Source organism: Pristis pectinata, chromosome 16 (genome assembly GCF_009764475.1).
Source record: "Pristis pectinata isolate sPriPec2 chromosome 16, sPriPec2.1.pri, whole genome shotgun sequence".
NCBI lineage: Eukaryota > Metazoa > Chordata > Chondrichthyes > Rhinopristiformes > Pristidae > Pristis > Pristis pectinata.
In genome coordinates this window covers 7,604,626-7,625,590 of record NC_067420.1, presented here as the reverse complement: position 1 = coordinate 7,625,590, position 20,965 = coordinate 7,604,626, and the positions used below count along the sequence as shown (strand labels likewise).

The 20,965-nt window shown below is 45.6% G+C and overlaps 1 protein-coding gene across 1 annotated transcript in view; it reads left to right on the top strand.

Annotated features, from left to right (window-relative positions):
• The first annotated feature begins 2,499 nt into the window (after positions 1-2,499).
• The window catches only part of ddx27 (DEAD (Asp-Glu-Ala-Asp) box polypeptide 27), a 40,216-nt gene continuing 21,750 nt past the window's right edge, over positions 2,500-20,965 (top strand). Inside the window, exons 1-7 of the mRNA XM_052031198.1 lie at positions 2,500-2,746; positions 8,307-8,450; positions 9,170-9,229; positions 12,274-12,487; positions 12,575-12,615; positions 13,372-13,458; positions 15,120-15,225. Coding sequence (XP_051887158.1) covers positions 2,672-2,746; positions 8,307-8,450; positions 9,170-9,229; positions 12,274-12,487; positions 12,575-12,615; positions 13,372-13,458; positions 15,120-15,225 — 727 coding nt within the window. The 5' untranslated portion in view covers positions 2,500-2,671. The remainder of the gene's footprint in view (positions 2,747-8,306; positions 8,451-9,169; positions 9,230-12,273; positions 12,488-12,574; positions 12,616-13,371; positions 13,459-15,119; positions 15,226-20,965) is intronic.

The window sequence follows — 20,965 nt, the reverse complement described above, 5'->3', positions numbered from 1 at the left end:
TCTACTCCCTATATACTCATGACTGTGTGGCCAGATTCTGCTCTAACTCCATCCTCAAGTTTTCAGATGATACTACAGTTGTAGGCCATATCTCAAACAGTGATGAGTTGTACAGGAAGGAGATAGAGAGCTTAGTGGCATGGTGTCGTGTCAACAACCTTTCCCTCAATGTCAACAAAACAAAAGAGCTGGTCATTGACTTCAGGAAAGGGGGCGGTGTACATGTACCTGTCTACATCGACTGTGCTGAGGTCAAGAGGGCTGAGACCTTCACGTTCCTAGGAGTGAATATCACCTATAACCAGTCCTGGTCAAATCACATAGATGCCACAGCCAAGAAAGCTCACCAGCATCTCTACTTCCTCAGGAGGCTAAAAAAATTCAGTATGTCCCCTTTGACACTCACCAACTTTTATCGATGCACCATAGAAAGCATCCTATCTGGATGTATCACGGCTTCGTACGGCAACTGCTCTGCCCAGGACCGCAAGAAACTGCAGAGAGTTGTGGACACAGCCCAGCACGTCACGGAAACCAGCCTCCCCTCCTTGGACTCTGTCTTTACCTCTCATTGCCTTGGCGAAGCAGCCAGCATAATCAAAGACCCCACCCACCTGGGACATTCTCTCTTCTCTCCTCTTCCACCAGGTAGAAGATACAGGAACCTGAGGGCACGTACCACCAGACTTAAGGACAGCTTCTACTCCACTGTGATAAGACTATTGAATGGTTCCTTTATATGGTGAGACGGACTCTGACCTCACAATCTACCTTGTTGTGACCTTGCACCTTATTGCACTGCACTTTCTCTGTAGCTGTGGCACTTTACTCTGTACTGTTATTGTTTTTACCTGTACTACCTCAATGCACTCTGTATTAATTTAATGTAACTGCACTGTGTAATGAATTGACCTGTATGATCAGTATGCAAGACAAGTTTTTCACTGTACCTCGGTACAAGTGACAATAATAAACCAATACCGATACTAAGAATAATTAAACTTTTTCAGACCCTGTGCCTTACTGACTTCAATAACCATGGTTTGCCAAAGCAATTTCAGTCCAGTCAGCTACTATTTGACTAATTCCACATTTGTTGCATCCTGAACATTTAAGTGGATCAGGTAAGTTTCTGCCTAGACCTTTTTCGAACCCCTTTCAATAACCTTTGAATATAGAGGAGCAGAGCTAATGACATAATAATGTTGTTTTTAACCGAAGAAATATCAGTCCAGTTTTTTTTGAAGTTTTTGGTTTGCTTTTGTTTTTTTTTAATTTGGGGGTTCTCTTTTCATATAATTAAATTGCTTTTCAAATTCTTTCGTATCATGCTCACTTAGTAAGAGATTGGGAGGTTCAGATTATACATTTTACTCCCTGTGAGTATATATATTAACTGTTATTATTTTATCCCAATCTCTTTGCACCATGTGTATAATCACTAATGTTATGTATATTAATTTGGAATTAATTTGAAATTTAATAAAAAGATTGAAAAAAAAATTAAGTTTCTGCCTGGTGCAGGGTTTTGACCTGAAACATCGACAGTTTCCCACAATTGCCCCCCCAGATGCTGCTTGGCTTGCTGAGTTTATCCAGCGGATTTGGCAAGTTTCTGCCAAAAAATGTTAAAAGAAATGTTTTGTGACTTGAGAGGTGCACAAAATCATAAGGGGCAATGTGCACAGTCATTTTCCCAGTGTTGGGGAATCAAGAACTAGAGGGCATAGGTTTAATGTGAGGGAGGAGAGACTTCATAGGAACCTGAGGGTCAACTTTTTCACCAGAGGGTGATCAGTGTATGGAATGAGCTGCCAGAGGAAGTGCACTGAAGCTGGGCGCAGCCAATGCGAGGGCTCGGTGGGGAAGGACGACAGTTTAGGGTTCTTCTGCCACTGGAGAGGGAGGGACGGGGTCAGGAGAGGAAGCCCCTTAAATATTGTAAATATGGGATTGGGGTAGCACCCCAGGGAGCCGCACGAGTGGCATTGGTGCTGTGGTTTTTTTATATAAAAGGGTAACACTAATGATTGATCTGTACACGAATGTAAAGGTTTGCACTGTTTTATTGGTGTATATAGTTTGTTTTTTAATGATGAATGAAGGTTATTTTGGAATTTTAAAAAAGTGCTTGAGGCAGGTACATTAATAACATTTAGAAGGTATGTGGACAGGAAAGGTTTACAGGGAAATGGGTCATATGCGGTTAAATGGGACTAGTTTAGATGGTAATCTGGGTCAGTGTGGACCAGTTGAGCCGAAGGACCTATTTCTGTTTTGTATGACTCGCTGGGCACCTCCTGCCTCACCCTTGGCAGAGCCAGTTGAAAATTGGCCACTGCAAATTGCCCCTAGTGTGTAGTGTAGATAGTAGTAGATTTGGGGTGGGGACTTGAGGAGAATGTGGTGGGAATAAAATGGGATTAATGTAAGATTAGTGTAAACGAGTGGCTGATGGTCAGCATGAACTTGATGGGCCAAAGAGGCTGTTTCTGTGTTGTATCTCTCTGTGTGGGAGGGAGTCCCCCTCAGTGCAGAGGAGCAGGTCCGCTTCCTCTGCTGCCGGGCCGGAACCTTTGTGCGAGCGGCGGCAGCGGCGGCCGGCTGTTGGCGGCGGACTCGTCCCTCCCCACGTGTGCCGGGTGTCCGGGCTGAGGGAGCGGGCGCCACGATGGATTTAATCCGCACCATCGGGGAGGAGGACGAGATCCCGGAGGAGGATGAGGAGACGGGGTCCGAGGGAGAGGTGAGGGCTGCGGGGGGGTGACTGGTGAGGGGGGGGGGGAGGGAGGGGGGAGGGGGGGGGGGGGGGGGGGGGGGGGGGGGGGAGGGGGGGGGGGGAGGGGGGGGAGGGGGGGGGGGGGGGGAGGAGGGAGGGAGGGAGGGAGGGAGGGGAGGGGGGAGGGAGGAGGGAGGGGGAGGGGGGAGGGGGAGGGAGGGGGGTGACTGGTGAGGCGGAGACTTGCGAGGGGGAGCTGGCGAGGGGGAGACTTGTGAGGGGGAGCTGGCGAGGCGGAGGGAGGGGGTGACTTGTGAGGGGGATCTGGCGAGGGGGAGACTTGTGAGGGGGAGCTGGCGAGGGGGAGACTTGTGAGGGGGAGCTGGCGAGGCGGAGGGAGGGGGTGACTTGTGAGGGGGAGCTGGCGAGGGGGAGACTTGTGAGGGGGAGCTGGCGAGGCGGAGGGAGGGGGTGACTTGTGAGGGGGAGCTGGCGAGGGGGAGACTTGTGAGGGGGAGCTGGCGAGGCGGAGGGAGGGGGTGACTTGTGAGGGGGAGCTGGCGAGGCGGAGGAGGGGGGCTGGGGAGTGGGAGTGGCTGGGCCCATGGCTACTGATTGCCGAGAACACCAGGGCCCGTGGGGTAAACCTGCTGAGAGGTCAACAGAGGGAGAGACTTCCAGTTGTTTTGCAGGGAGCTCCAGAGAGCAGAGGCTGAGGTGCTGGGAGGCTGCACAAGGAACATCCACCACTCCCTGTTGCACACACAACCTCTTCTGGACTTCTTCCTAAGGCCAGCGATCAGTCTAAACTTTCTCCCCCTCGGCAGCTGAAGGATGAGCTTATTTACGGCTAGTGGAAACTCTGAATGATCGTGCCCAGAGGCAACAAATGGAGGTGGGCTGAAATGGGGAAAAGTTGTCGTAGGGAAAGTAGACACAAGAAATTCTGCAGATGCTGGAATCTGGAGCCATACACAAAAAGCGCTGGAGGAACTCAGCAGGTTAGGTAGCATCCATGAAGGGAAATAAGCAGTCGACGTCTCGGGCCGAGACCCTTCATCGGGACTCTAGAGAGCAGCTGAGAGCATGGAAGGGGAGCAGTGAGAGAGGGTCTCTCAGAACTCCCGTCGAAAAGGGGAGGAAAACTTCTTCAGGGTAGGCATCCCTGGAAGAAACTTCACAGTGAGCAGCAAAACAGACACAAGGAATTCTGCAGATGCTGGAATCTGGAGCAATACATAAAAAGTGCTGGAGGAACTCAGCAGGTCAGGCGGCATCTACGGAGGGAAATAAACAGTCGACGTTTCAGGCCGAGACCCTTCATCAGGATCTCCACACCAAATCAGCCTGATTTGGGCATCAGAAAGCAGCCCAGAGTTGCAAAATAACTGAGTTGCAAACTTTGGGATCACTTCAAAATAAACCAGGAACATTGATCAAATCTATTAAGGAGAGAGCAAGGGATAACTCATTGGAACTATGGAGTGGGAAGAGAAGCAGTTGCAGGTTATGATTGGATTCACACGAGTGTAACTAGGTGAGCGCAGTCTTCAAGATGCAAGCAGTGTGGTGGAGAACGATTAGTCAACTATAAAGAAGGCTGTAGATGGGTTGAGAGGAATGAGAAAGGATAGTTAACCACAGTAACAGACCATTATAGTTTTAATAAACAGCACTTCAACATGGTACAAGTCACCACGTTTTAGCTAGAATAAAACCATATGCAGGGTAGTACTGAAACTGGCATTTGAGTACTGAGTAATCAGTGGGCACAGATTAGAGGAGGTCTTGCATAGGTTATGGGAAAAATGAGCATGGATTTAAGAAGCAGTAGCACATTCAGGGACTCGGCTGTGGACAAAGGAGAACTGGTGGATGTATTATTAGATTTTCAGAAGGTATTTAAAAAGGTGCCATGTCAAAGGATATTGTGGAAAATAAAAGGCTTGTGGTGTAGGGTGTAATATGGATGTGGATTGGCTGACTGATAGGAAACATAGCAGCCATAAATGGTGTTTTTTTAAATCTGTTTGGCAAGATCTAACAAGAGGTGTGCTACTGGGGTCAGTGCTTGGACATCAACTTTTTAGAATTTGTATAAGAGACTTGGATGAAAGCACTAAAATATGATTCCTAAATTTGCCAATGACACAAAGCTAGATAGGAAAGTATGTTGTAAGGGGGTTGTAGGAAGGCTGCAAAGCGACATAGATAGATTAAATGGGTGGTCAAAGATCTAGCAAATGGATCATAATGTGTGAAAATGTGGAAGTATCCATATTAGCAAGGAAAAAATTAAAACGTATTATCTAAATGGTGGGAGGATGTACAGTGATCTGGGTGTCTTTGTAAATGATTCACAAAAAGCTTGAATATAGGTGGTTAGGAAAACAAAATGTTATAGTTTATTGCTATAGCTTTGATACAAAAATATGGAAGTTATGCTTTAGAAATGTGAAGCGTTAATTAGACCACATGTGGAGTACTGTGTACAGTATTGGTCTGTTTAAGGAAGGATGTTAATGAGTTGGAAGGAGTTCAGAGAAGGTTTCCTAGGCTAATACCTGGAATGGGCAGGTTGCTTATGAGGAAAGATTGGACAGGCTAAGCTGGAGTTTAGAAGAGTGATAAGTGATGTGATTGAAGCAGATAAGCTCCTGAGGGCTGTTGAAGGGATGGGTGCGGAGAAGGTTTTCCCCGTGGGAGAATCTAAACTAGAGATTACTATTTAAAAAATAAGAGGTTGCCCATTTAAGTCAGAGATGAGATGAACTTCAACTCTGGTTTATGTTTGTTTACAACCTGTACTGATGAATATTTCACCTTGTTTTATATCGTCAACTGGAAATGTGCAGCTTTATAATAATGGGACTGATAGTAAGTACAGAAAAGTGCATATTTATGATGTAGATACATAGCAGTTTTTGCTGATCTTGAAGGAATAGGATATGGTGTGTGAACTGGGTTAGTCTCCAGTTTTAATAACCTAAGTAATGTGCAATGGACTAAACTTGGGGGAGTGGGGAGGAAGAGGGGGATGTTCATTCTGAATAGAATAGTTGGAGCAGAGGTAGTGTTTTCAACAAATGAGCACCGTGGAGCTGCTGTTCTAACGAATGTAATAGAATTGTGTTAGAAGTATACATTTATCAGCAATGATATTTCCTGAAATTATAATTGAGCAACATTAGAAAGAAAGAACTGGCATTTATATTCTACCTTGTCATATTCTTGATCCAAATGTTTCACAAAGCATTCACTTTAATTACTGTTATTTACATACAGGGACATATGAGTAGAGCAAGATTGCACTAGTTACAGATGACTGGTTAATAATGTTTGATAGTCTCAATTCATGGAGGAATGTTGATTAGGGCAAGCAGAGAGCTCTGATCTTTTGAAATGATATCATGGGATCATTTGCACCTGCCTGTGCAGGTTGGCTGGATCTCCGGTTCATGTCTTGCTTCAAAGACTGTAGGTTCGGCATTGTAGTATTTTGTCTACTCCATTATAATCTGCTTGAGAGGGGTCTGATATCAGTGAAGTTACCGAACTAGCAATATGAGTTTCTGAAACGTGGATCCAGAATGATTGATTCAAATCAATATTTAAATTACACTTAGACAGGTAAATTGGTTTATTATTGTCACATGTACTGAGGTACAGTGAAAAACTTGTCTTGCATACCGTCCATACAGATCAATTCATTACAACAGTGCATTGAGGTAGTACAAGGTAAAACAATAAATGTGTAGATTAAAGTGTTACAGTACAGAGAAAGTGCAGTGCAGGTAGACAGTAAGGTGCAAGGTTAAAATGAGGTAGATTGTGAGGTCAAGAGTCCATCTTGTACTGGGGAACCGTTCAATACTCTTAAGACAGCAGGATAGAAGCTGTCCTTGAGCCTGGTGGTACGTGCTTTCAGGCTTTTACATCTTCTGCTCGATGGGAGGGAGGAGGAGAGTATGTCGGGACAGGTGGGACCTTTGATAATGCCGGCTACTTTACTGAGGCAGCGAGAAGTGTAGACGGAGTCCATGGAGGGGAGGCTGGTTTCTATGATGTGCTGAGTTGTGTCCACAACTCTCTGCAGTTTCTTGCAGTTACGGGCAGAGTAGTTGCCGCATCAAGCCGTGATGCATCTGGATGGGATGCTTTCTATGGTGCATCGGTAAAAATTGGTGAGGCTCAAAGGAGATATGCCAAATTTCTTTAGTCTCCTGAGGAAGTGGAGGTGCTGGTGAGCTTCCTTGGCCGTGGCGTCGATGCAGTTGGATCAGGACAGGCTATTGGTGATGTTCACTCCTAGGAACCTGAAGTTCTCAACCCTCTTGACCTCAGCATTGTTCATGTAAGCAGGAGCGTGTGCACAAGGTACATGGACAGGAAAGGCTTAGAGGGATTATGGGTCAAACACAGGCAAATGGGATGAGCTCCAGTAGGCACCTTAGTCAACATGGATGAGTTGGGTTGAGGGGCCTGTTTTCGTACTGTATAACTCTAGAATTCTATGACTTGGTTTGGAAGAAAAATTTGAATTGGGGAGAGGATGTTGGTGGAGGGAAGCAAGAGTCAGGGACAATAACCGTGAAACCATTGGATTGTCATGTAAACACAGCGTGTGCACTAATGCTCTTTGGGGGAGGAAATCTGCCTTCCTTTCTCAGATTTACCAAAGTGGCCAATGCTCAACAGCCTCGGTTTGGCCGTTAGGATTGGATAATCAGTACAATTGTTGCCTGTGATGTCCCATAAACAAATAATAAAAAAAGAATGCTTTTCCGCTGCATTGGATTCCAAGCTTTTGACACATTCACAAGAAAGGTTGTTCAAGCAACTAATGCAATTTCAAGAGTGTTTGGAGCAGTTACATTCTTTTAAATCAAAGGCAGGTAGCCCATCCTACTTTTGAACTATCTTTTTAAACTTGTAGAATATGGTTGGAATTTAACAGAATCTGTAGCTCACTCAGTAATTCAGCAGTCCAGTAATATAGGATGCTAGTGGCTGTCAAGAATCTAGACTCGTGTCAACAGCTGCTCAAGTTTCAAGTTTGGTGGAAGAATGCTGTCACAGTGTATAATCAATTTGAGAATAGAAAGTGAAGCAAGGAGGAGGAGGCATAACACAGACTAAACTAGAAATTGGCAGCGGGCATGGGGATTATGGTCAGAAGGGAAAATCCCCACGATATGTACCATTTAGTTCGAGGGACGTTGCTGGTCCCTATTGGAATGCGCTGCAGTCTGGTTCTTGGTCCTTACTTGCATTTTGAAATAATAAAATTGGAAATGTTTTGTACCATTGGATCAATCGTCAGAAAAGTCGTACTTTCAAAAAATTGTCACTAAGTTACTACACTCTGGGAAGGGGATTAATGCTGTTTTCTAAGGAACATTAATTTTTACCAGATTTTCAAAACTATTACATGGGTTTGCATCAAGGAATCTCATTTGGATTATTGATCTGTGCAGACTGTGGGATTATTAGATTATTCCAATTAATGTTCTGTGAGTAAGCAGTGGGGAGGACAGGTTATCCTGAATATTGCATTTACTTATAAGGCTGTTTTATGTTTGTTTAGGAATTGCCTGTCGTTTTGCTGAAGAAAAAGACGTCAAGGAAACAATGTGCGGACTTCAGTGAAGAGTTTCTCTTCACTGAGAAGGACGGGGAATATGACGATGGTTGGGTTATGGCAGATGTCCTGAAACAATTGAAGAAAAATGTGAGGATCTGTGATTGTCAGATTGCAGACTGCAGCAACCCTCATGGTTTTAAATAAACATCAAATTGCACTCACTGTTTTATTACTCAAAGTTTTTCCACAGTCATGTGGTTGAACCAGAAACTCCCAGTTGCACTGTGAATGGTGTACATGTTGCTGCCTTTCCTGTGCTTACTGTGGGAGTATGGTCCATACAGGAAGTTCTGTTTTCTGTGCCATATATGGCCTGATTTTTGACATGGGATGTACAAAATGGTAGATGTCTGGAAAGATCGAGGACAGAAGGCACCTTAATTTTCTGGCTGATCTTCCAATGCTTTTTTAATTAGATGATTTTGACTACTGGTGTAGCAAAAGAGATTTTCTGTGTCTACATGTTGCTGTAAAAGTGAGTAACACAACTTAGAAGCTTTCTTTTTGTTTTTCTGCCAAGTGAAGGGTACTTTTTGGATTAAAATGTGACAACAATAATCTGAGGGATATGTGTGGATTGTGCATGTGTTCCCAAATGGGGCATGTTTATTTTTCCTCCTGCAGTACACCTGATTATTTGACAAAAGGTGTTTGGGAGTTCCACTGCTTGGGTGCTTCCTAACTCTTGTTAAGCATCAGTCACAAGTGAGTTAGTCTGACTTCTGGGTTCCCTTATTTAGCAATTTATGATTTTTGACTGGCTTTGACCTCATTTCATTAATCCTGATATTTTTGTTTAATTCCAGAAAGCACCAACAACACTGGACGAAAAGATAGACAAAGTTCGAAAGAAAAGAAAAAAAGAGGTCAGTTATTTTCAAAATATCCATCAATGAATTGAAAGTGTCTGAATGCTCAGATGTAGAAAGTTCAATGAAACAAGGGCGGCATCTGCCACAAATTATACTTTGTAGCCTCATCCTTTTTCCTGAATTTCCACAATTTCTTCTTTTCACTTGTATCTTAAGTAATAAAACTAATAAGTAGGCCATTGATTTGCAGGAGCGATCTCACTGTACCTTGTCTAAGTGATTATTCTTAAAATGCAATTCTAGATAAATGGAATGCTCACAATCAAAACTGATTCTTTCCACCCACATGCATGATCCCCTAAATAGCAGTCAGCAGCTGGAGAACTGATAAATTTTTTTCTTTCAATTTAGCCCTGTAATACTCTAATAATTGGAAGTCTGTGACCAGTGGTGTACTGCAGGGATCGGTGCGGGGACCATTATTGTTTATGATATACATTAATATAGAAGTTATGCTTAGAAAGTTTGCAGGTGACAAGAAAATTGATAATGGTATGGGCAGCGGGGTGGTAGTCTAAGGCTACAGCAGGATACAGATCGGATGGAAAGTTCGGCAGAGCTTTGGCAGATGGAATTTAATCCTGACAAGTGCAAGGAGATGCATTTTGGGAAATCAGATGGGGGTAGGACATGTACAGTAAATGGTAGGGCACGAAGGAATGTTGATGAACTGAGGGACCATGGGATTCAAGTCCATAGTTCCTTGAAAGTGGCAACACCGGTAGATAGGGTGGTGAAAAAGGCATATGGCATGCTGGCCTTCGTAGCTCAGGGCATAGAATATAAAAGCTGAGACATTATGTTGCAACTTTACAAAACATTGATTAGGCTGCACTTGGAGTATTGTGAGCAGTTCTGATCACCACACTATAGGAAGGATGTAGTTGTGCTGGAGAGAGTGCAGAAGAGATTCAGTTATGGGGAGAGATTGGTTAGGCTGGGCTTGTTTTCCCTGGAGTGAAGGAGACCAAGTGGTGATCTGATAGAAGTATAGAAGATTATGAGAGGCATAGATAGAGTAGATAGTCAGAAACTTTTTCCCCTGGTAGGGTTATCAAAAACTAGAGGGCATAAGTTTAAGGTGAGAGGAAAGAATTTTAAAGGGATTTGAAGGGAAAGGGTTTTGTTTTTACATAGTGGTTGATATCTGGAACTTGCTACCAAGGAGGTGGTGGAGTCAGATACACTCACTATGTTTAAGGGACATATGGACAGGTATGTAAATAGTTAAGACGTAGAAGGATATAGTGTGGATGGGCAAAAAAGGTCAAGGTGGATGTAGTGGTCCAAAGGGGCCTGTTTGCTGTACAGCTGGGTTAGGACCAAGTATTGAAGCTGGGGCCTTTATGGTCTGACTGAAATTTAAGTAAGATTTTTTTTAATTAGTGTGAAGCCAGGAGATGTGGAGGAGCTGAGAAGCCATGTATGGAACTCAATAATAATCAGCAGGTGGCTATAAAGGTCCCATGTGGGCCAGCAAATTACTAACAAGAGGCTTCTATAAATAGCACCCAAAATTGACAAACATGGGTTGTAGACAAGGAAAAAATGCCCACATCTTCCTTATTTCTATGATAATCTAGGTCTACTTGGACAACTAAGTACTGAGAATTTTTTGATGCTGCAACTCCAGAAGAGAGAGAAATTGTTGTGCATTTATTGCAAATGATATCTGAGCTACAGTGGTTAAATTATGAAGATTGATTAGGGGTGGGGCTGGGTGGAAAACTAGGCTTGTATTCACCAGAGTATTGATGACTAAGGAGTAATCTAAATGAGGTCTCTAAGCTGAAAGAATCAGTTTTCTATGGTTAGTCCAGAAAAGAGATAACTGACCTTTAATTGGAACTGGAACATTCAAGGATGGTGTCAGTGGGCATCTAAAAAGGAGTGACACAAGGTTATTTTTCTGATCAATTTTCTGGGCTCTTTATTGTTTGCCAAAAGTACATTGCTTAGTGGAATAAGTTTCTATGAACAGTAGTTCAGTTGATAATTGTTCAAGTCCAGTAATTAAGAATTGGCTCCTTGTTATAATCAAGACCTCAGTTTTAAAATTATCATATTTGCTTTTGAATATATCCATGGCCCTGCCCTTCCCTATCTCTGAAATTTCCCTGCCCTAAACCCACTGAAATATCTGCACTGCTCCAGTTTTGACTTCTTGATTTTTCCCAACTTTAATCTTCCTGTCAGCGGATGGGTTTTCAGCTACCAAAGCCTAAGCTCTGAATTTCCCTGACTAAATCTTTCCATCACTTTACCTCTTCTCTTTTGGACACTCCTTAAGTCATACTACTTTGATCATTTGGCTCTGTTGGCTGCGGTCAAATTTTCTTGAAGGAACACCTTGTCATTATTCTACATTCAAGATTCCACATTTTGTATAGATGTTGAGAAGGACCATTGTGTGCCAGGTTCTACACCCATTTTGCATGCAACTTCAGCTGGACTTGCACACTGTAACCAGGTATGAGGCGTAGTCAAGATCTTTTTCTTTTCTTGCTCTGTCAAACCAAGTCTGGGTGACATCTGCAGCATATTTATTTGCCTGATCTTGAAGCTTGGCTCAGCTCAAGGTAAAATGTGGAATTAGTTTTCTCTCTCCTTAACTGGATGAATTTATTGAATTAGCTGGAGATCGCAGTAGATTAAGGATCTTCCAGCAGCAACTGTTATTTCCTCTTTTTGCAGATGGCTTCAGAAACGGTTGTAGGTGATTAGATCTCAAAAGGATGCTGCTGGGAGAGGGAAATGAGGAGGAGCATTAAACTGAGAGGAGGAAAGAGGACGAACAACTTGTAAAAGAAATCCCAAAAAAACTGCAGATGCTGGAAATCTAAAGTAGAAGTAGAAAATGCTGGATATTCTTAGCAGGTCAGGCATAATCTGTGGGAAGGGAAACAGAGGTAACATTCCAGGTCGAGGACCCTGAAACATTAACTATCTCTTCCCACCGATGCAGCCTGACCTGAGTATTCCCAGCATTTTCCATCTTTAATATTGAACAATTTGTACCTGTCCCTACTCATTTCCAGGAGAAATCTACAAAAGAAGCAAAGAGAATAAAGACTATTTCCACTGAGGACACAGTATCCAACCCAGATGTGATAAAGCCAGGTGAAGAAGGAGTGGATGAAATTGAGGGCAATGACGAAGCAAAGGACTCTGATGGAGAACAAGAAACAGATGATGATGATGAGTCGATATCTGAATTCTCCTCTGGAGATGAGGATGTTTTACAGAAAGCAGGTAAGTAGACTGCTGGGTCTGGAACAGTAATTTCTATTTTAATTCCAGCACTTTATTGATTTTATTTGATTGCCATTTGTTCCATAGACACACTGAAATTAAAAGGAAAGAAGAAAATTCCTCAGAATGTGAGTACTCCTGGAGCTTCATCTCCTTTTGTGGTTTGGGATTAACAACAAGGATTTTATCACTGAAGATGGGTCTAAATGCTTTGGCAGAAACCTCGGCAGATAGTTGTTCATGATCCTTAACAGCAGTTGAAACTTTCTTTTTGCTTAGCTCTAAATCTCAGAGCTGCGCAGGAGATGTTTGAATGCTGACTGGTGGCTTGGGAATGGAGAGACAACTGAAAGCAGGAAAGTAATGGTAATTGGTTTATTACTGTCCCATGTACCAAGATACAGTGAAAAACTTCTGTTTGTGTGCCCTCCAGACAGATCATTGCATAAGTGCATTGAGGTAGTATGAAAGGAAAACAATAACAGAATGCAGAATCTGGTGTTACAGTAACAGAGAGAGTGCAGTGCAGGCAGATAATTAAGATGCAGTAATGAAGGGACAATATTAGGACTGATTGAAAGGAGAGGATTGAGGGATGGGCCAACAGCGATGCTGAAGGAGAAGGAATGAAGAGTTAGAAGAGTAGTGAAGGAGAACAAATAAGGACGATCAGAGTAAAGTGCTTTGGAAAAATAATGTACAGCTTGGATAAAGGAGAACAGATCCATGGAAGCGAGGGTTGGAGGCCATTGTGATTGGTCTAGCAATTGAGGGATACTGAAAGAGATTAAGGGAAGATGAGATGTGTTTGATGAGGAGATATGATGCGAAGATATTTTTGTGTCAGCTCTCAGCTTCATACTGCTGTTTGTACACCAATACAGAAATTGGATGTGTTCTTTGAGGATGCCCCAGAGGTTGATGACAGCCTGACATTCCAGGATATGAATCTCTCTCGACCACTTTTAAAGGTATTGTGTTTTATTGTGCAGTACCTGAAGTATTCAGCTGTCTTACTGCCATTTGCCCCTTCGGGGTGAAAGCATGTCTGTTTTCAGGTTTTTATGGTACTATCTGCTTGTAAATTAATGAATTTGTTTGGAATGTGCTTGCGCGCGTTTTGGTTGTGAAGAATCTCTTTTATGTAAAGTATAACCTTGGTTCACCTTCAGAAATTGATCACATTATGCAATATACATTAATAATTCATTGTTTTATAACGGTTTCTCCTTCCATATAGTCTCCCCTCTCCAAAAGGCACAAATTGTTGCATTGGTCCAATTCCGAATTCTTTACTATCTTCCCATGTGATGTAGACGTAGTCAATGACTCCTGAGTCATAACCAAGTTCAATGCAGCCTTACAGGTGCAATTTTAACAAAAAATTCTGGATGAGGTGGGAACCCTGCCTGATTTTATCCCTCCCTAGCTTGGATACATGGGACAAGATGAGGAAGACGTAGATTGGTTAAGTAGGCAGATCCATGGTAGATGTGCAAAGAAGGGGTAAATGTTTCATTTTGATGGCAAGGATGCATAATCTATATAAATTATATTAACGAATGCAAGAACAGAAAGCAACATGTGCAGGCATTGGGCATGTGGACCCTTGAGTCTGCTCTCCCATTCTATACAATCATGATTGTTGTCTTGTCCAATTTCCCATCTTGTCCTTGTACCCTTTGATTAAAGGTGGCAGTCCTAGAGTCTGTAATCTCAGCCTAGACCTTATTCAACAACTGAGCCACAAACAGTTGTTTGTGTTAGAAAATTCCAATGATTCATAACCCTCTGAGGGAAAACATTTCTTCTCATCTCAGCCCTTCAGACCTGGAAGTTTATGTACACAGATATTTTGATGGTAACAGGAATTGATAAGGGCTTTATCAAAAAAGAGCATGCAGAAATGGAAGTAAATAATACAAAAATAAGGATGCTATGTTAAATGTTTTGTAAATCGCTGAATGGGTTTTGATGTCCATATTCTGTTCAAATCTGAGCCTCACACCTATAGAAGACCTGAGAAAGCCCAGGAAGGGCCTTTGACGTGTGGGGAAAAGATATGGCATTTTTCACTGTAGAGCAAAGAAGATTAAAGAGAGATTTAATATATAATGAAAGTTTCTGAAGGGTTACAATCATGTAGAAAGGGAGAAACCAGTTTCCACTGAGTCTTGTGTTTTAAGTAATTGGAGAATGAACTATGAACTAGAGGGAGGTGAAAGTTTCTTTGTAATGAATATTGATCTGGAATGCACTGCCTGATAAGGGTGGGGCGGTGTGGTGGGCAGCAATATAAAATTAGTAACTTTTGAATGGGAATAGGACATACAGTAAATGCAATCACAAGTTACCAGGATGTTAATAGTAGGGAGAAAATATTTTGAAACAATGCATGTTAATGCACATTGTTACATGTGATCAGTTTTTAAAGCATGCTAAGGCCATACTTAAACCATTTTCTATGTATGTATTGTATTCTGTTGGGGTTATTAAAATCCACAATTGGAATTGTTTAATTGCCTGATGTTTGTCAGTGGCTGTCCATGATGACCGCTAGTCTGCAAGTCTAGGATCTCTAACTCTTGGACGGTTTCTTCCATCTTCCTAACCATTGTTCATTTGTGTTTAGGCGATCACTACCATGGGTTTCAAACAGCCAACTCCCATTCAGAAAGCGTGTATCCCTTTGGGTTTGCTGGGCAGAGACCTCTGTGCCTGTGCTGCCACTGGAACAGGTAGGTGTGGCTTAAATATCTAGCCTGGCAGTCAGTAATATCACCTGTATTTTTATACTTTGCATTGTGTGCGTGTAGAATTTTTACTGTGATGGCAGGCATACTTTCTGCAGCTTAGTCATATTATTTCGAGCACCAGTTATTAAATCTGGGCTATCAATGTGTCACATTTTTATGTCATTGATATAATACATCTTTGTTTATTGTAAATTGTGCTGTTATAGCTGGGTCTAAGGTGAGACATCTTTGTGATGTACTTGATATACTTTCTACACAATAGTTGTGCACTGTTAGTATTCTATTTCTTTCATTGATACTGGGTGCTGGTCTGTGCTGTGAAGTTGGCAGGAATTGGCAGCATGTCTGACCTTTGCACATAGCTCTTTACCTAAGATTGTTTCCCAACGTTACTCTCCACAGAAGGGGTTGTGCAGCCCTTCTATTGTACTTGTTGGTCTGTGCTAGCTCGTCCAGGTAGCCTTTACTCCGTGAAGTTTGCAGACAAAGGCTGGCTTGCCAAATGTTTGAACACATAGCATAACAAAAGAGTTTGCACAGTATCCAGCAAGCTAGAAGTTGACATGAATCCTGCTTTCTCCCACCCCCTTCTACCTTCTCCGCTACTCAGCCAGTCCCCACCTCTGAAGACCATACCTTTTCAGACTGGAGCCTTGGCTTGGACCAGGCTTTGTAGCCACTGGCAACTGAATGAAAATAAATGTTTTTGTAGGTGGTAAGTATGGAATTACTGAGGAGGTGGGGTACGTAGAATTTCCCCCAATAGATCTGTTTTGTGCATACAATAAAACAAAATACAAATCAATTTGTAGTTGGGTGATGGAAGAAAGCAAAATTACAGTGAACTCTCAGCCAACCGGGATTCATGGGGAATGGAATGGAGGGTGCTTGTTGCATGAGAATTACTTCAAAAACAACATGATTGCGCACTAGTATTCTATGTGTAAACCTTTAAATAACTTGCCAAACTATGTGTCATCTCCTTACCCTTTTAAGTAATAATGTTTTACTCTACAGTTCTGTTTTAAGGCGAAAAAGTATTAGTTTAAAATACAGCAAAAAAAAATCAAATGAATAACTGGACTCACCATCACATGAAGTACCAAATCTTCAGAGGATGTTGCTGCTAATCAGCCTATAACTGCACTGCCCTTAAGAATAAAAGTAAATAAATTAAAAATGTCTTATCACACTTATTTTGCACTTGAAATAAAATTTGCTGTTTGAGCTTGCTTTCATTAAAAACAAATCTTTTGTCAGTTGCATAAGAATTTTGGAAGTGTGGCGACTCACCGTCTAGTCGGGCGAACCGGCTCGGCAGTCGGGTTGCGCGGCGTCGGAGCGACGAGGCCCAAGATGGCGGCGGGCCTCGTCTTTCCGAGCGACGGGGAGAACCCGCGCGCGGTAAAGTCCTGATGACGTAGGACTTAAGTCATTGCCGGTTGTTTTGGGCGGGAACATTCTCCCTTAAAGGGCCCGCGCAAGGCGGGAAAATAAACCGGTTCTGTTCGGCAATCCTCCGAGTAGAGTCTTGTTTTATTCCGCGGTAGCAACCGCTACATTGGTGACCCCGATGGTCCAAACGGCTTTTGGACCCGCGAAATGGACGACAGCGCAGCAGCCAACGCAGTGGCCCTCAAGCTGCCCATCTTTTGGACACTTCGGCTCAGCGTCTGGTTTGACCAGGCCGAAGCGCAATTCCACCTTCGGCAGATCACCTCCAACTCCACGAAGTACTACCATGTGGTTAGCTCTCTGGACCAGGAGACAGCCGCCCAGGTTGGAGACTTTATCCAGTCGCCTCCGGAGGAAGATAAGTACCCGGCTTTCAAAGACCTTTTGATCTGGACCTTCGGCCTCTCCCGTCGTGAGCGCGCCGCCCGCCTGCTTCATCTGGATGGCCTGGGGGACAGATCCCCATCCGCCCTAATGAATGAGATGCTGGCATTGGCCGAGGGACACAAGCCATGCCTGATGTTCGAACAGGCCTTCCTCGAACAGCTCCCCGATGACATCCACTTGTTGTTAGCTGACGCCGACTTCAGCAACCCCCGTGAGGTGGCCGCCCGGGCAGATGTCCTGTGGAGGGCCAAGCGCGAGAGCGGTTCGTCCGTCAGTCAAATCACCAGGCTGCGAGCCCAACGCCCGCCTCGCCCGGCCCCAGCAACCGAGCAGCCACGCCTCAGGAACGCAGACGACGACACGGGTGACCAGCTGTGCTTCTACCATCAGAGGTGGGGTGCGGAGGCCCGTCGATGCCGCCCACCCTGCAAGTTTCAGGGAAACGCCAGGGCCAGCCGCCGCTGATGGCTACGGCGGCTGGCCGCCGACAGAGCCTCCTCTTCGTTCAGGACAAGAAATCTGGACGGCGTTTCCTCGTTGATACTGGAGCGGAGGTCAGTATTTTGCCCCCGACAGGCCGCGACACTCATGACAGGCCACCAGGTCCTCTACTCAATGCCGCCAACGGTACAACGATACGGTCTTTCGGCACCCGTACGCTTCAATTACACTTTGGCGGCAGCCGTTTTACCTGGACCTTTACCCTTGCCACCGTCGCCCGACCACTCCTAGGAGCCGATTTCCTTCGGGCCCACAACCTGTTAGTCGACCTGCGAAGGAAGCGGTTAGCCCACTCTAGCACTCTCCGGACCTATCCCCTGGGAGAAATCAACCCACCAGCCCCGCGCCTGGACTCCATTTCCCTTTCTGGCGACGATTTAGCCAAGCTCCTAGCCGAATTCCCATCGATTTTGGCACCTTCGTTTACAAATTCTAGGCCCACACACGGGGTACGACACCACATCATTACCACAGGGCCACCCCTTCATGCCCGAGCACGACGATTACCTCCAGACAAGCTCTGCCTGGCAAAGGAAGAGTTCCGTCACATGGAGGAGCTGGGGATTGTTCGCAGGTCAGACAGCCCCTGGGCCTCCCCCCTGCACATGGTCCCCAAAGCGACCGGAGGGTGGAGGCCCTGCGGCGACTACCGCAGGCTGAATGACGCCACCACCCCGGACCGCTATCCCATCCCTCACATCCAGGACTTCGCAGCGAACTTACACGGGGCCCGCATCTTTTCCAAAGTGGACCTCGTTAGGGGATACCACCAAATCCCGGTCCATCCGGATGACGTCCCCAAGACTGCGATTATCACCCCATTCGGCCTGTTCGAATTCCTTCGGATGCCGTTCGGCCTTAAGAACGCCGTGCAGACCTTCCAGTGGCTGATGGACACGGTAGGCCGAGACCTGGACTTCGTGTTCATTTACTTGGACGACATACTGATCGCCAGCCGTAACCGCCAGGAACACCTTTCCCACCTCTGCCAGCTGTATTCCCGCCTCCGCGATTTCGGCCTCACGATCAACCCGTCCAAGTGCCAATTCGGACTTGACTATCGATTTCCTCGGCCACAAAATCACCAGCGACGGGGCAACACCCCTACCCGCCAAGGTGGATGCTATCCGCCATTTTGCCCACCCCGACACAGTCAAAGGCCTACAGGAATTCCTTGGGATGGTCAACTTTTACCATCGTTTCATCCCTGCAGCAGCCCGTATCATGCGCCCTCTGTTCTCGCTGCTGGCTGGTAAGGGCAAGGACATCACCTGGACTGACGAGGCTGCGGCTGCTTTCGTTAAGGCCAAAGACGCCCTGGCAGACGCCACGATGCTGGTACACCCCAGGACTGACGTCCCGACTGCCCTCACGGTAGACGCGTCCAACACCGCGGTGGGTGGGGTACTAGAACAGCTACTCGAAGGCCGCTGGCAACCCTTGGCATTTTTCAGCAAGCACCTTAGACCGCCCGAACTGAAGTACAGCGCTTTTGATCGGGAACTTCTAGCCCTGTATCTGGCGGTCCGGCATTTCCGATACTTTCTAGAAGGCAGGCCTTTCACCGCTTTCACCGATCATAAGCCTCTGTCCTTTGCCTTCTCCAAAGTCTCCAATCCCTGGTCAGCTCGTCAGCAGAGACATTTATCCTACATTTCCGAGTTCACAACTGACATCCAACATGTCTCCGGAAAGGATAATGTCGTTGCTGATGCACTTTCCAGACCAACCATCCACAACCTATCCTTGGGTGTCGACTACACGGCCCTAGCTGACGCACAGCAAGCCGACGACAAACCGCCCAGCTACAGAACCGCAGTCTCGGGTCTGCAGCTCCGAGATTTCTTGGTTGGTCCAGGTCAGCGGACCCTACTTTGCGACGTTGCGACTGGTCAGCCCCGCCCTATAGTCCTTGCAGCCTGGCGGAGACGCGTTTTTGACTCGGTACATGGGTTGGCGCACCCGTCCATCAGATCTACTGTCCGACTGGTCGCCAGCAAGTTTGTTTGGCATGGCCTGCGCAAACAGTGGACCGGTTCACGAGGTGGCCTGAGGCAACCCCCCTGACTGACATCACAACTGATTCCTGTGCCCGGGCACTGCTCACAACTTGGGTCTCACGTTTTGGCGTTCCGGCCCACGTCACTTCAGACAGAGGCACCCAATTCACTTCCAGTCTCTGGGCTGCATTAGCGAACCTGCTAGGGACGCAGCTGCACACCACCACGGCCTACCATCCTCAATCAAACGGGTTGGTGGAACGTTTTCACCGCCATCTGAAATCAGCCTTGATGGCCCGCCTGAAGGGTCCTAACTGGGTTGACGAGCCGCCTTGGGTCCTGCTCGGCATACGCACTGCCCCCAAAGAAGACCTCCGCACTTCGTCAGCTGAGCTTGTATACGGGGCGCCACTCGTTGTCCCCGGGGATTTCATACCTGCCCTTCGGGACCAAGGGAAACAACCCCCAGCAGTCCTACAAAGACTTGGCGCCTTGGCCCCGATTCCCACCTCACGGCACGGTCAAGCCCCATCCTGCCAGCCCAAGGAACTACGGGACTGTAAGTTTGTTTTCGTTCGCAGGGGCACACCTCGGGCGCCATTGCAACGACCATATGAGGGACCGTTCTGAGTCATACGGAATAACGGATCCACTTTTATTTTGGACATTGGAGGTAGGGAACAGGTTTTCACGGCGGACCGCCTCAAACCGGCCCATTTGGATCTGCAACAGCCTGTCGAGGTTGCCACGCTGCGACGCAGAGGCCGCCCCCCTAAGCGGCAGCAGGCACAGCCCACGGACCTTGGGGACTGTATCGCCGGTTCTGGGGGGGGTTGTGTGGCGACTCACCGTCTAGTCGGGCGAACCGGCTCGGCAGTCGGGTCACGCGGCGTCGGAGCGACGAGGCCCAAGATGGCGGCGGGCCTCGTCTTTCTGAGCGACGGGGAGAACCAGTGCGCGGGTAAGTCCTGATGACGTAGGACTTACGTCATTGCTGGTTGTTTTGGGCGGGAACATTCTCCCTTAAAGGGCCCGCGCAAGGCGGGAAAATAAACCGGTTCTGTTTGGCAATCCTCCGAGTACAGTCTTGTTTTATTCCGCGGTAGCAACCGCTACAGAAGCAAGAATACTGAATAAACAAGAGTTTACAGCATATGGTCTTATGAATTAAAAAAGATTATGTTGCTGACTATTGTGCAGAACTGTAGATGACATGCTGGATTTTAAGGAGAATAGCAAGGGAGATGTTGGCTATAACAAGAGGTTTTTTTGCTTTGCTCTCATGAGGCTATAACCCATATTTGAGGGGGTAATAAGCCTGATACACCCATGAGGTTGAGCATCCTGTGATTATCTTTTATACAAAATATAAAAATGCG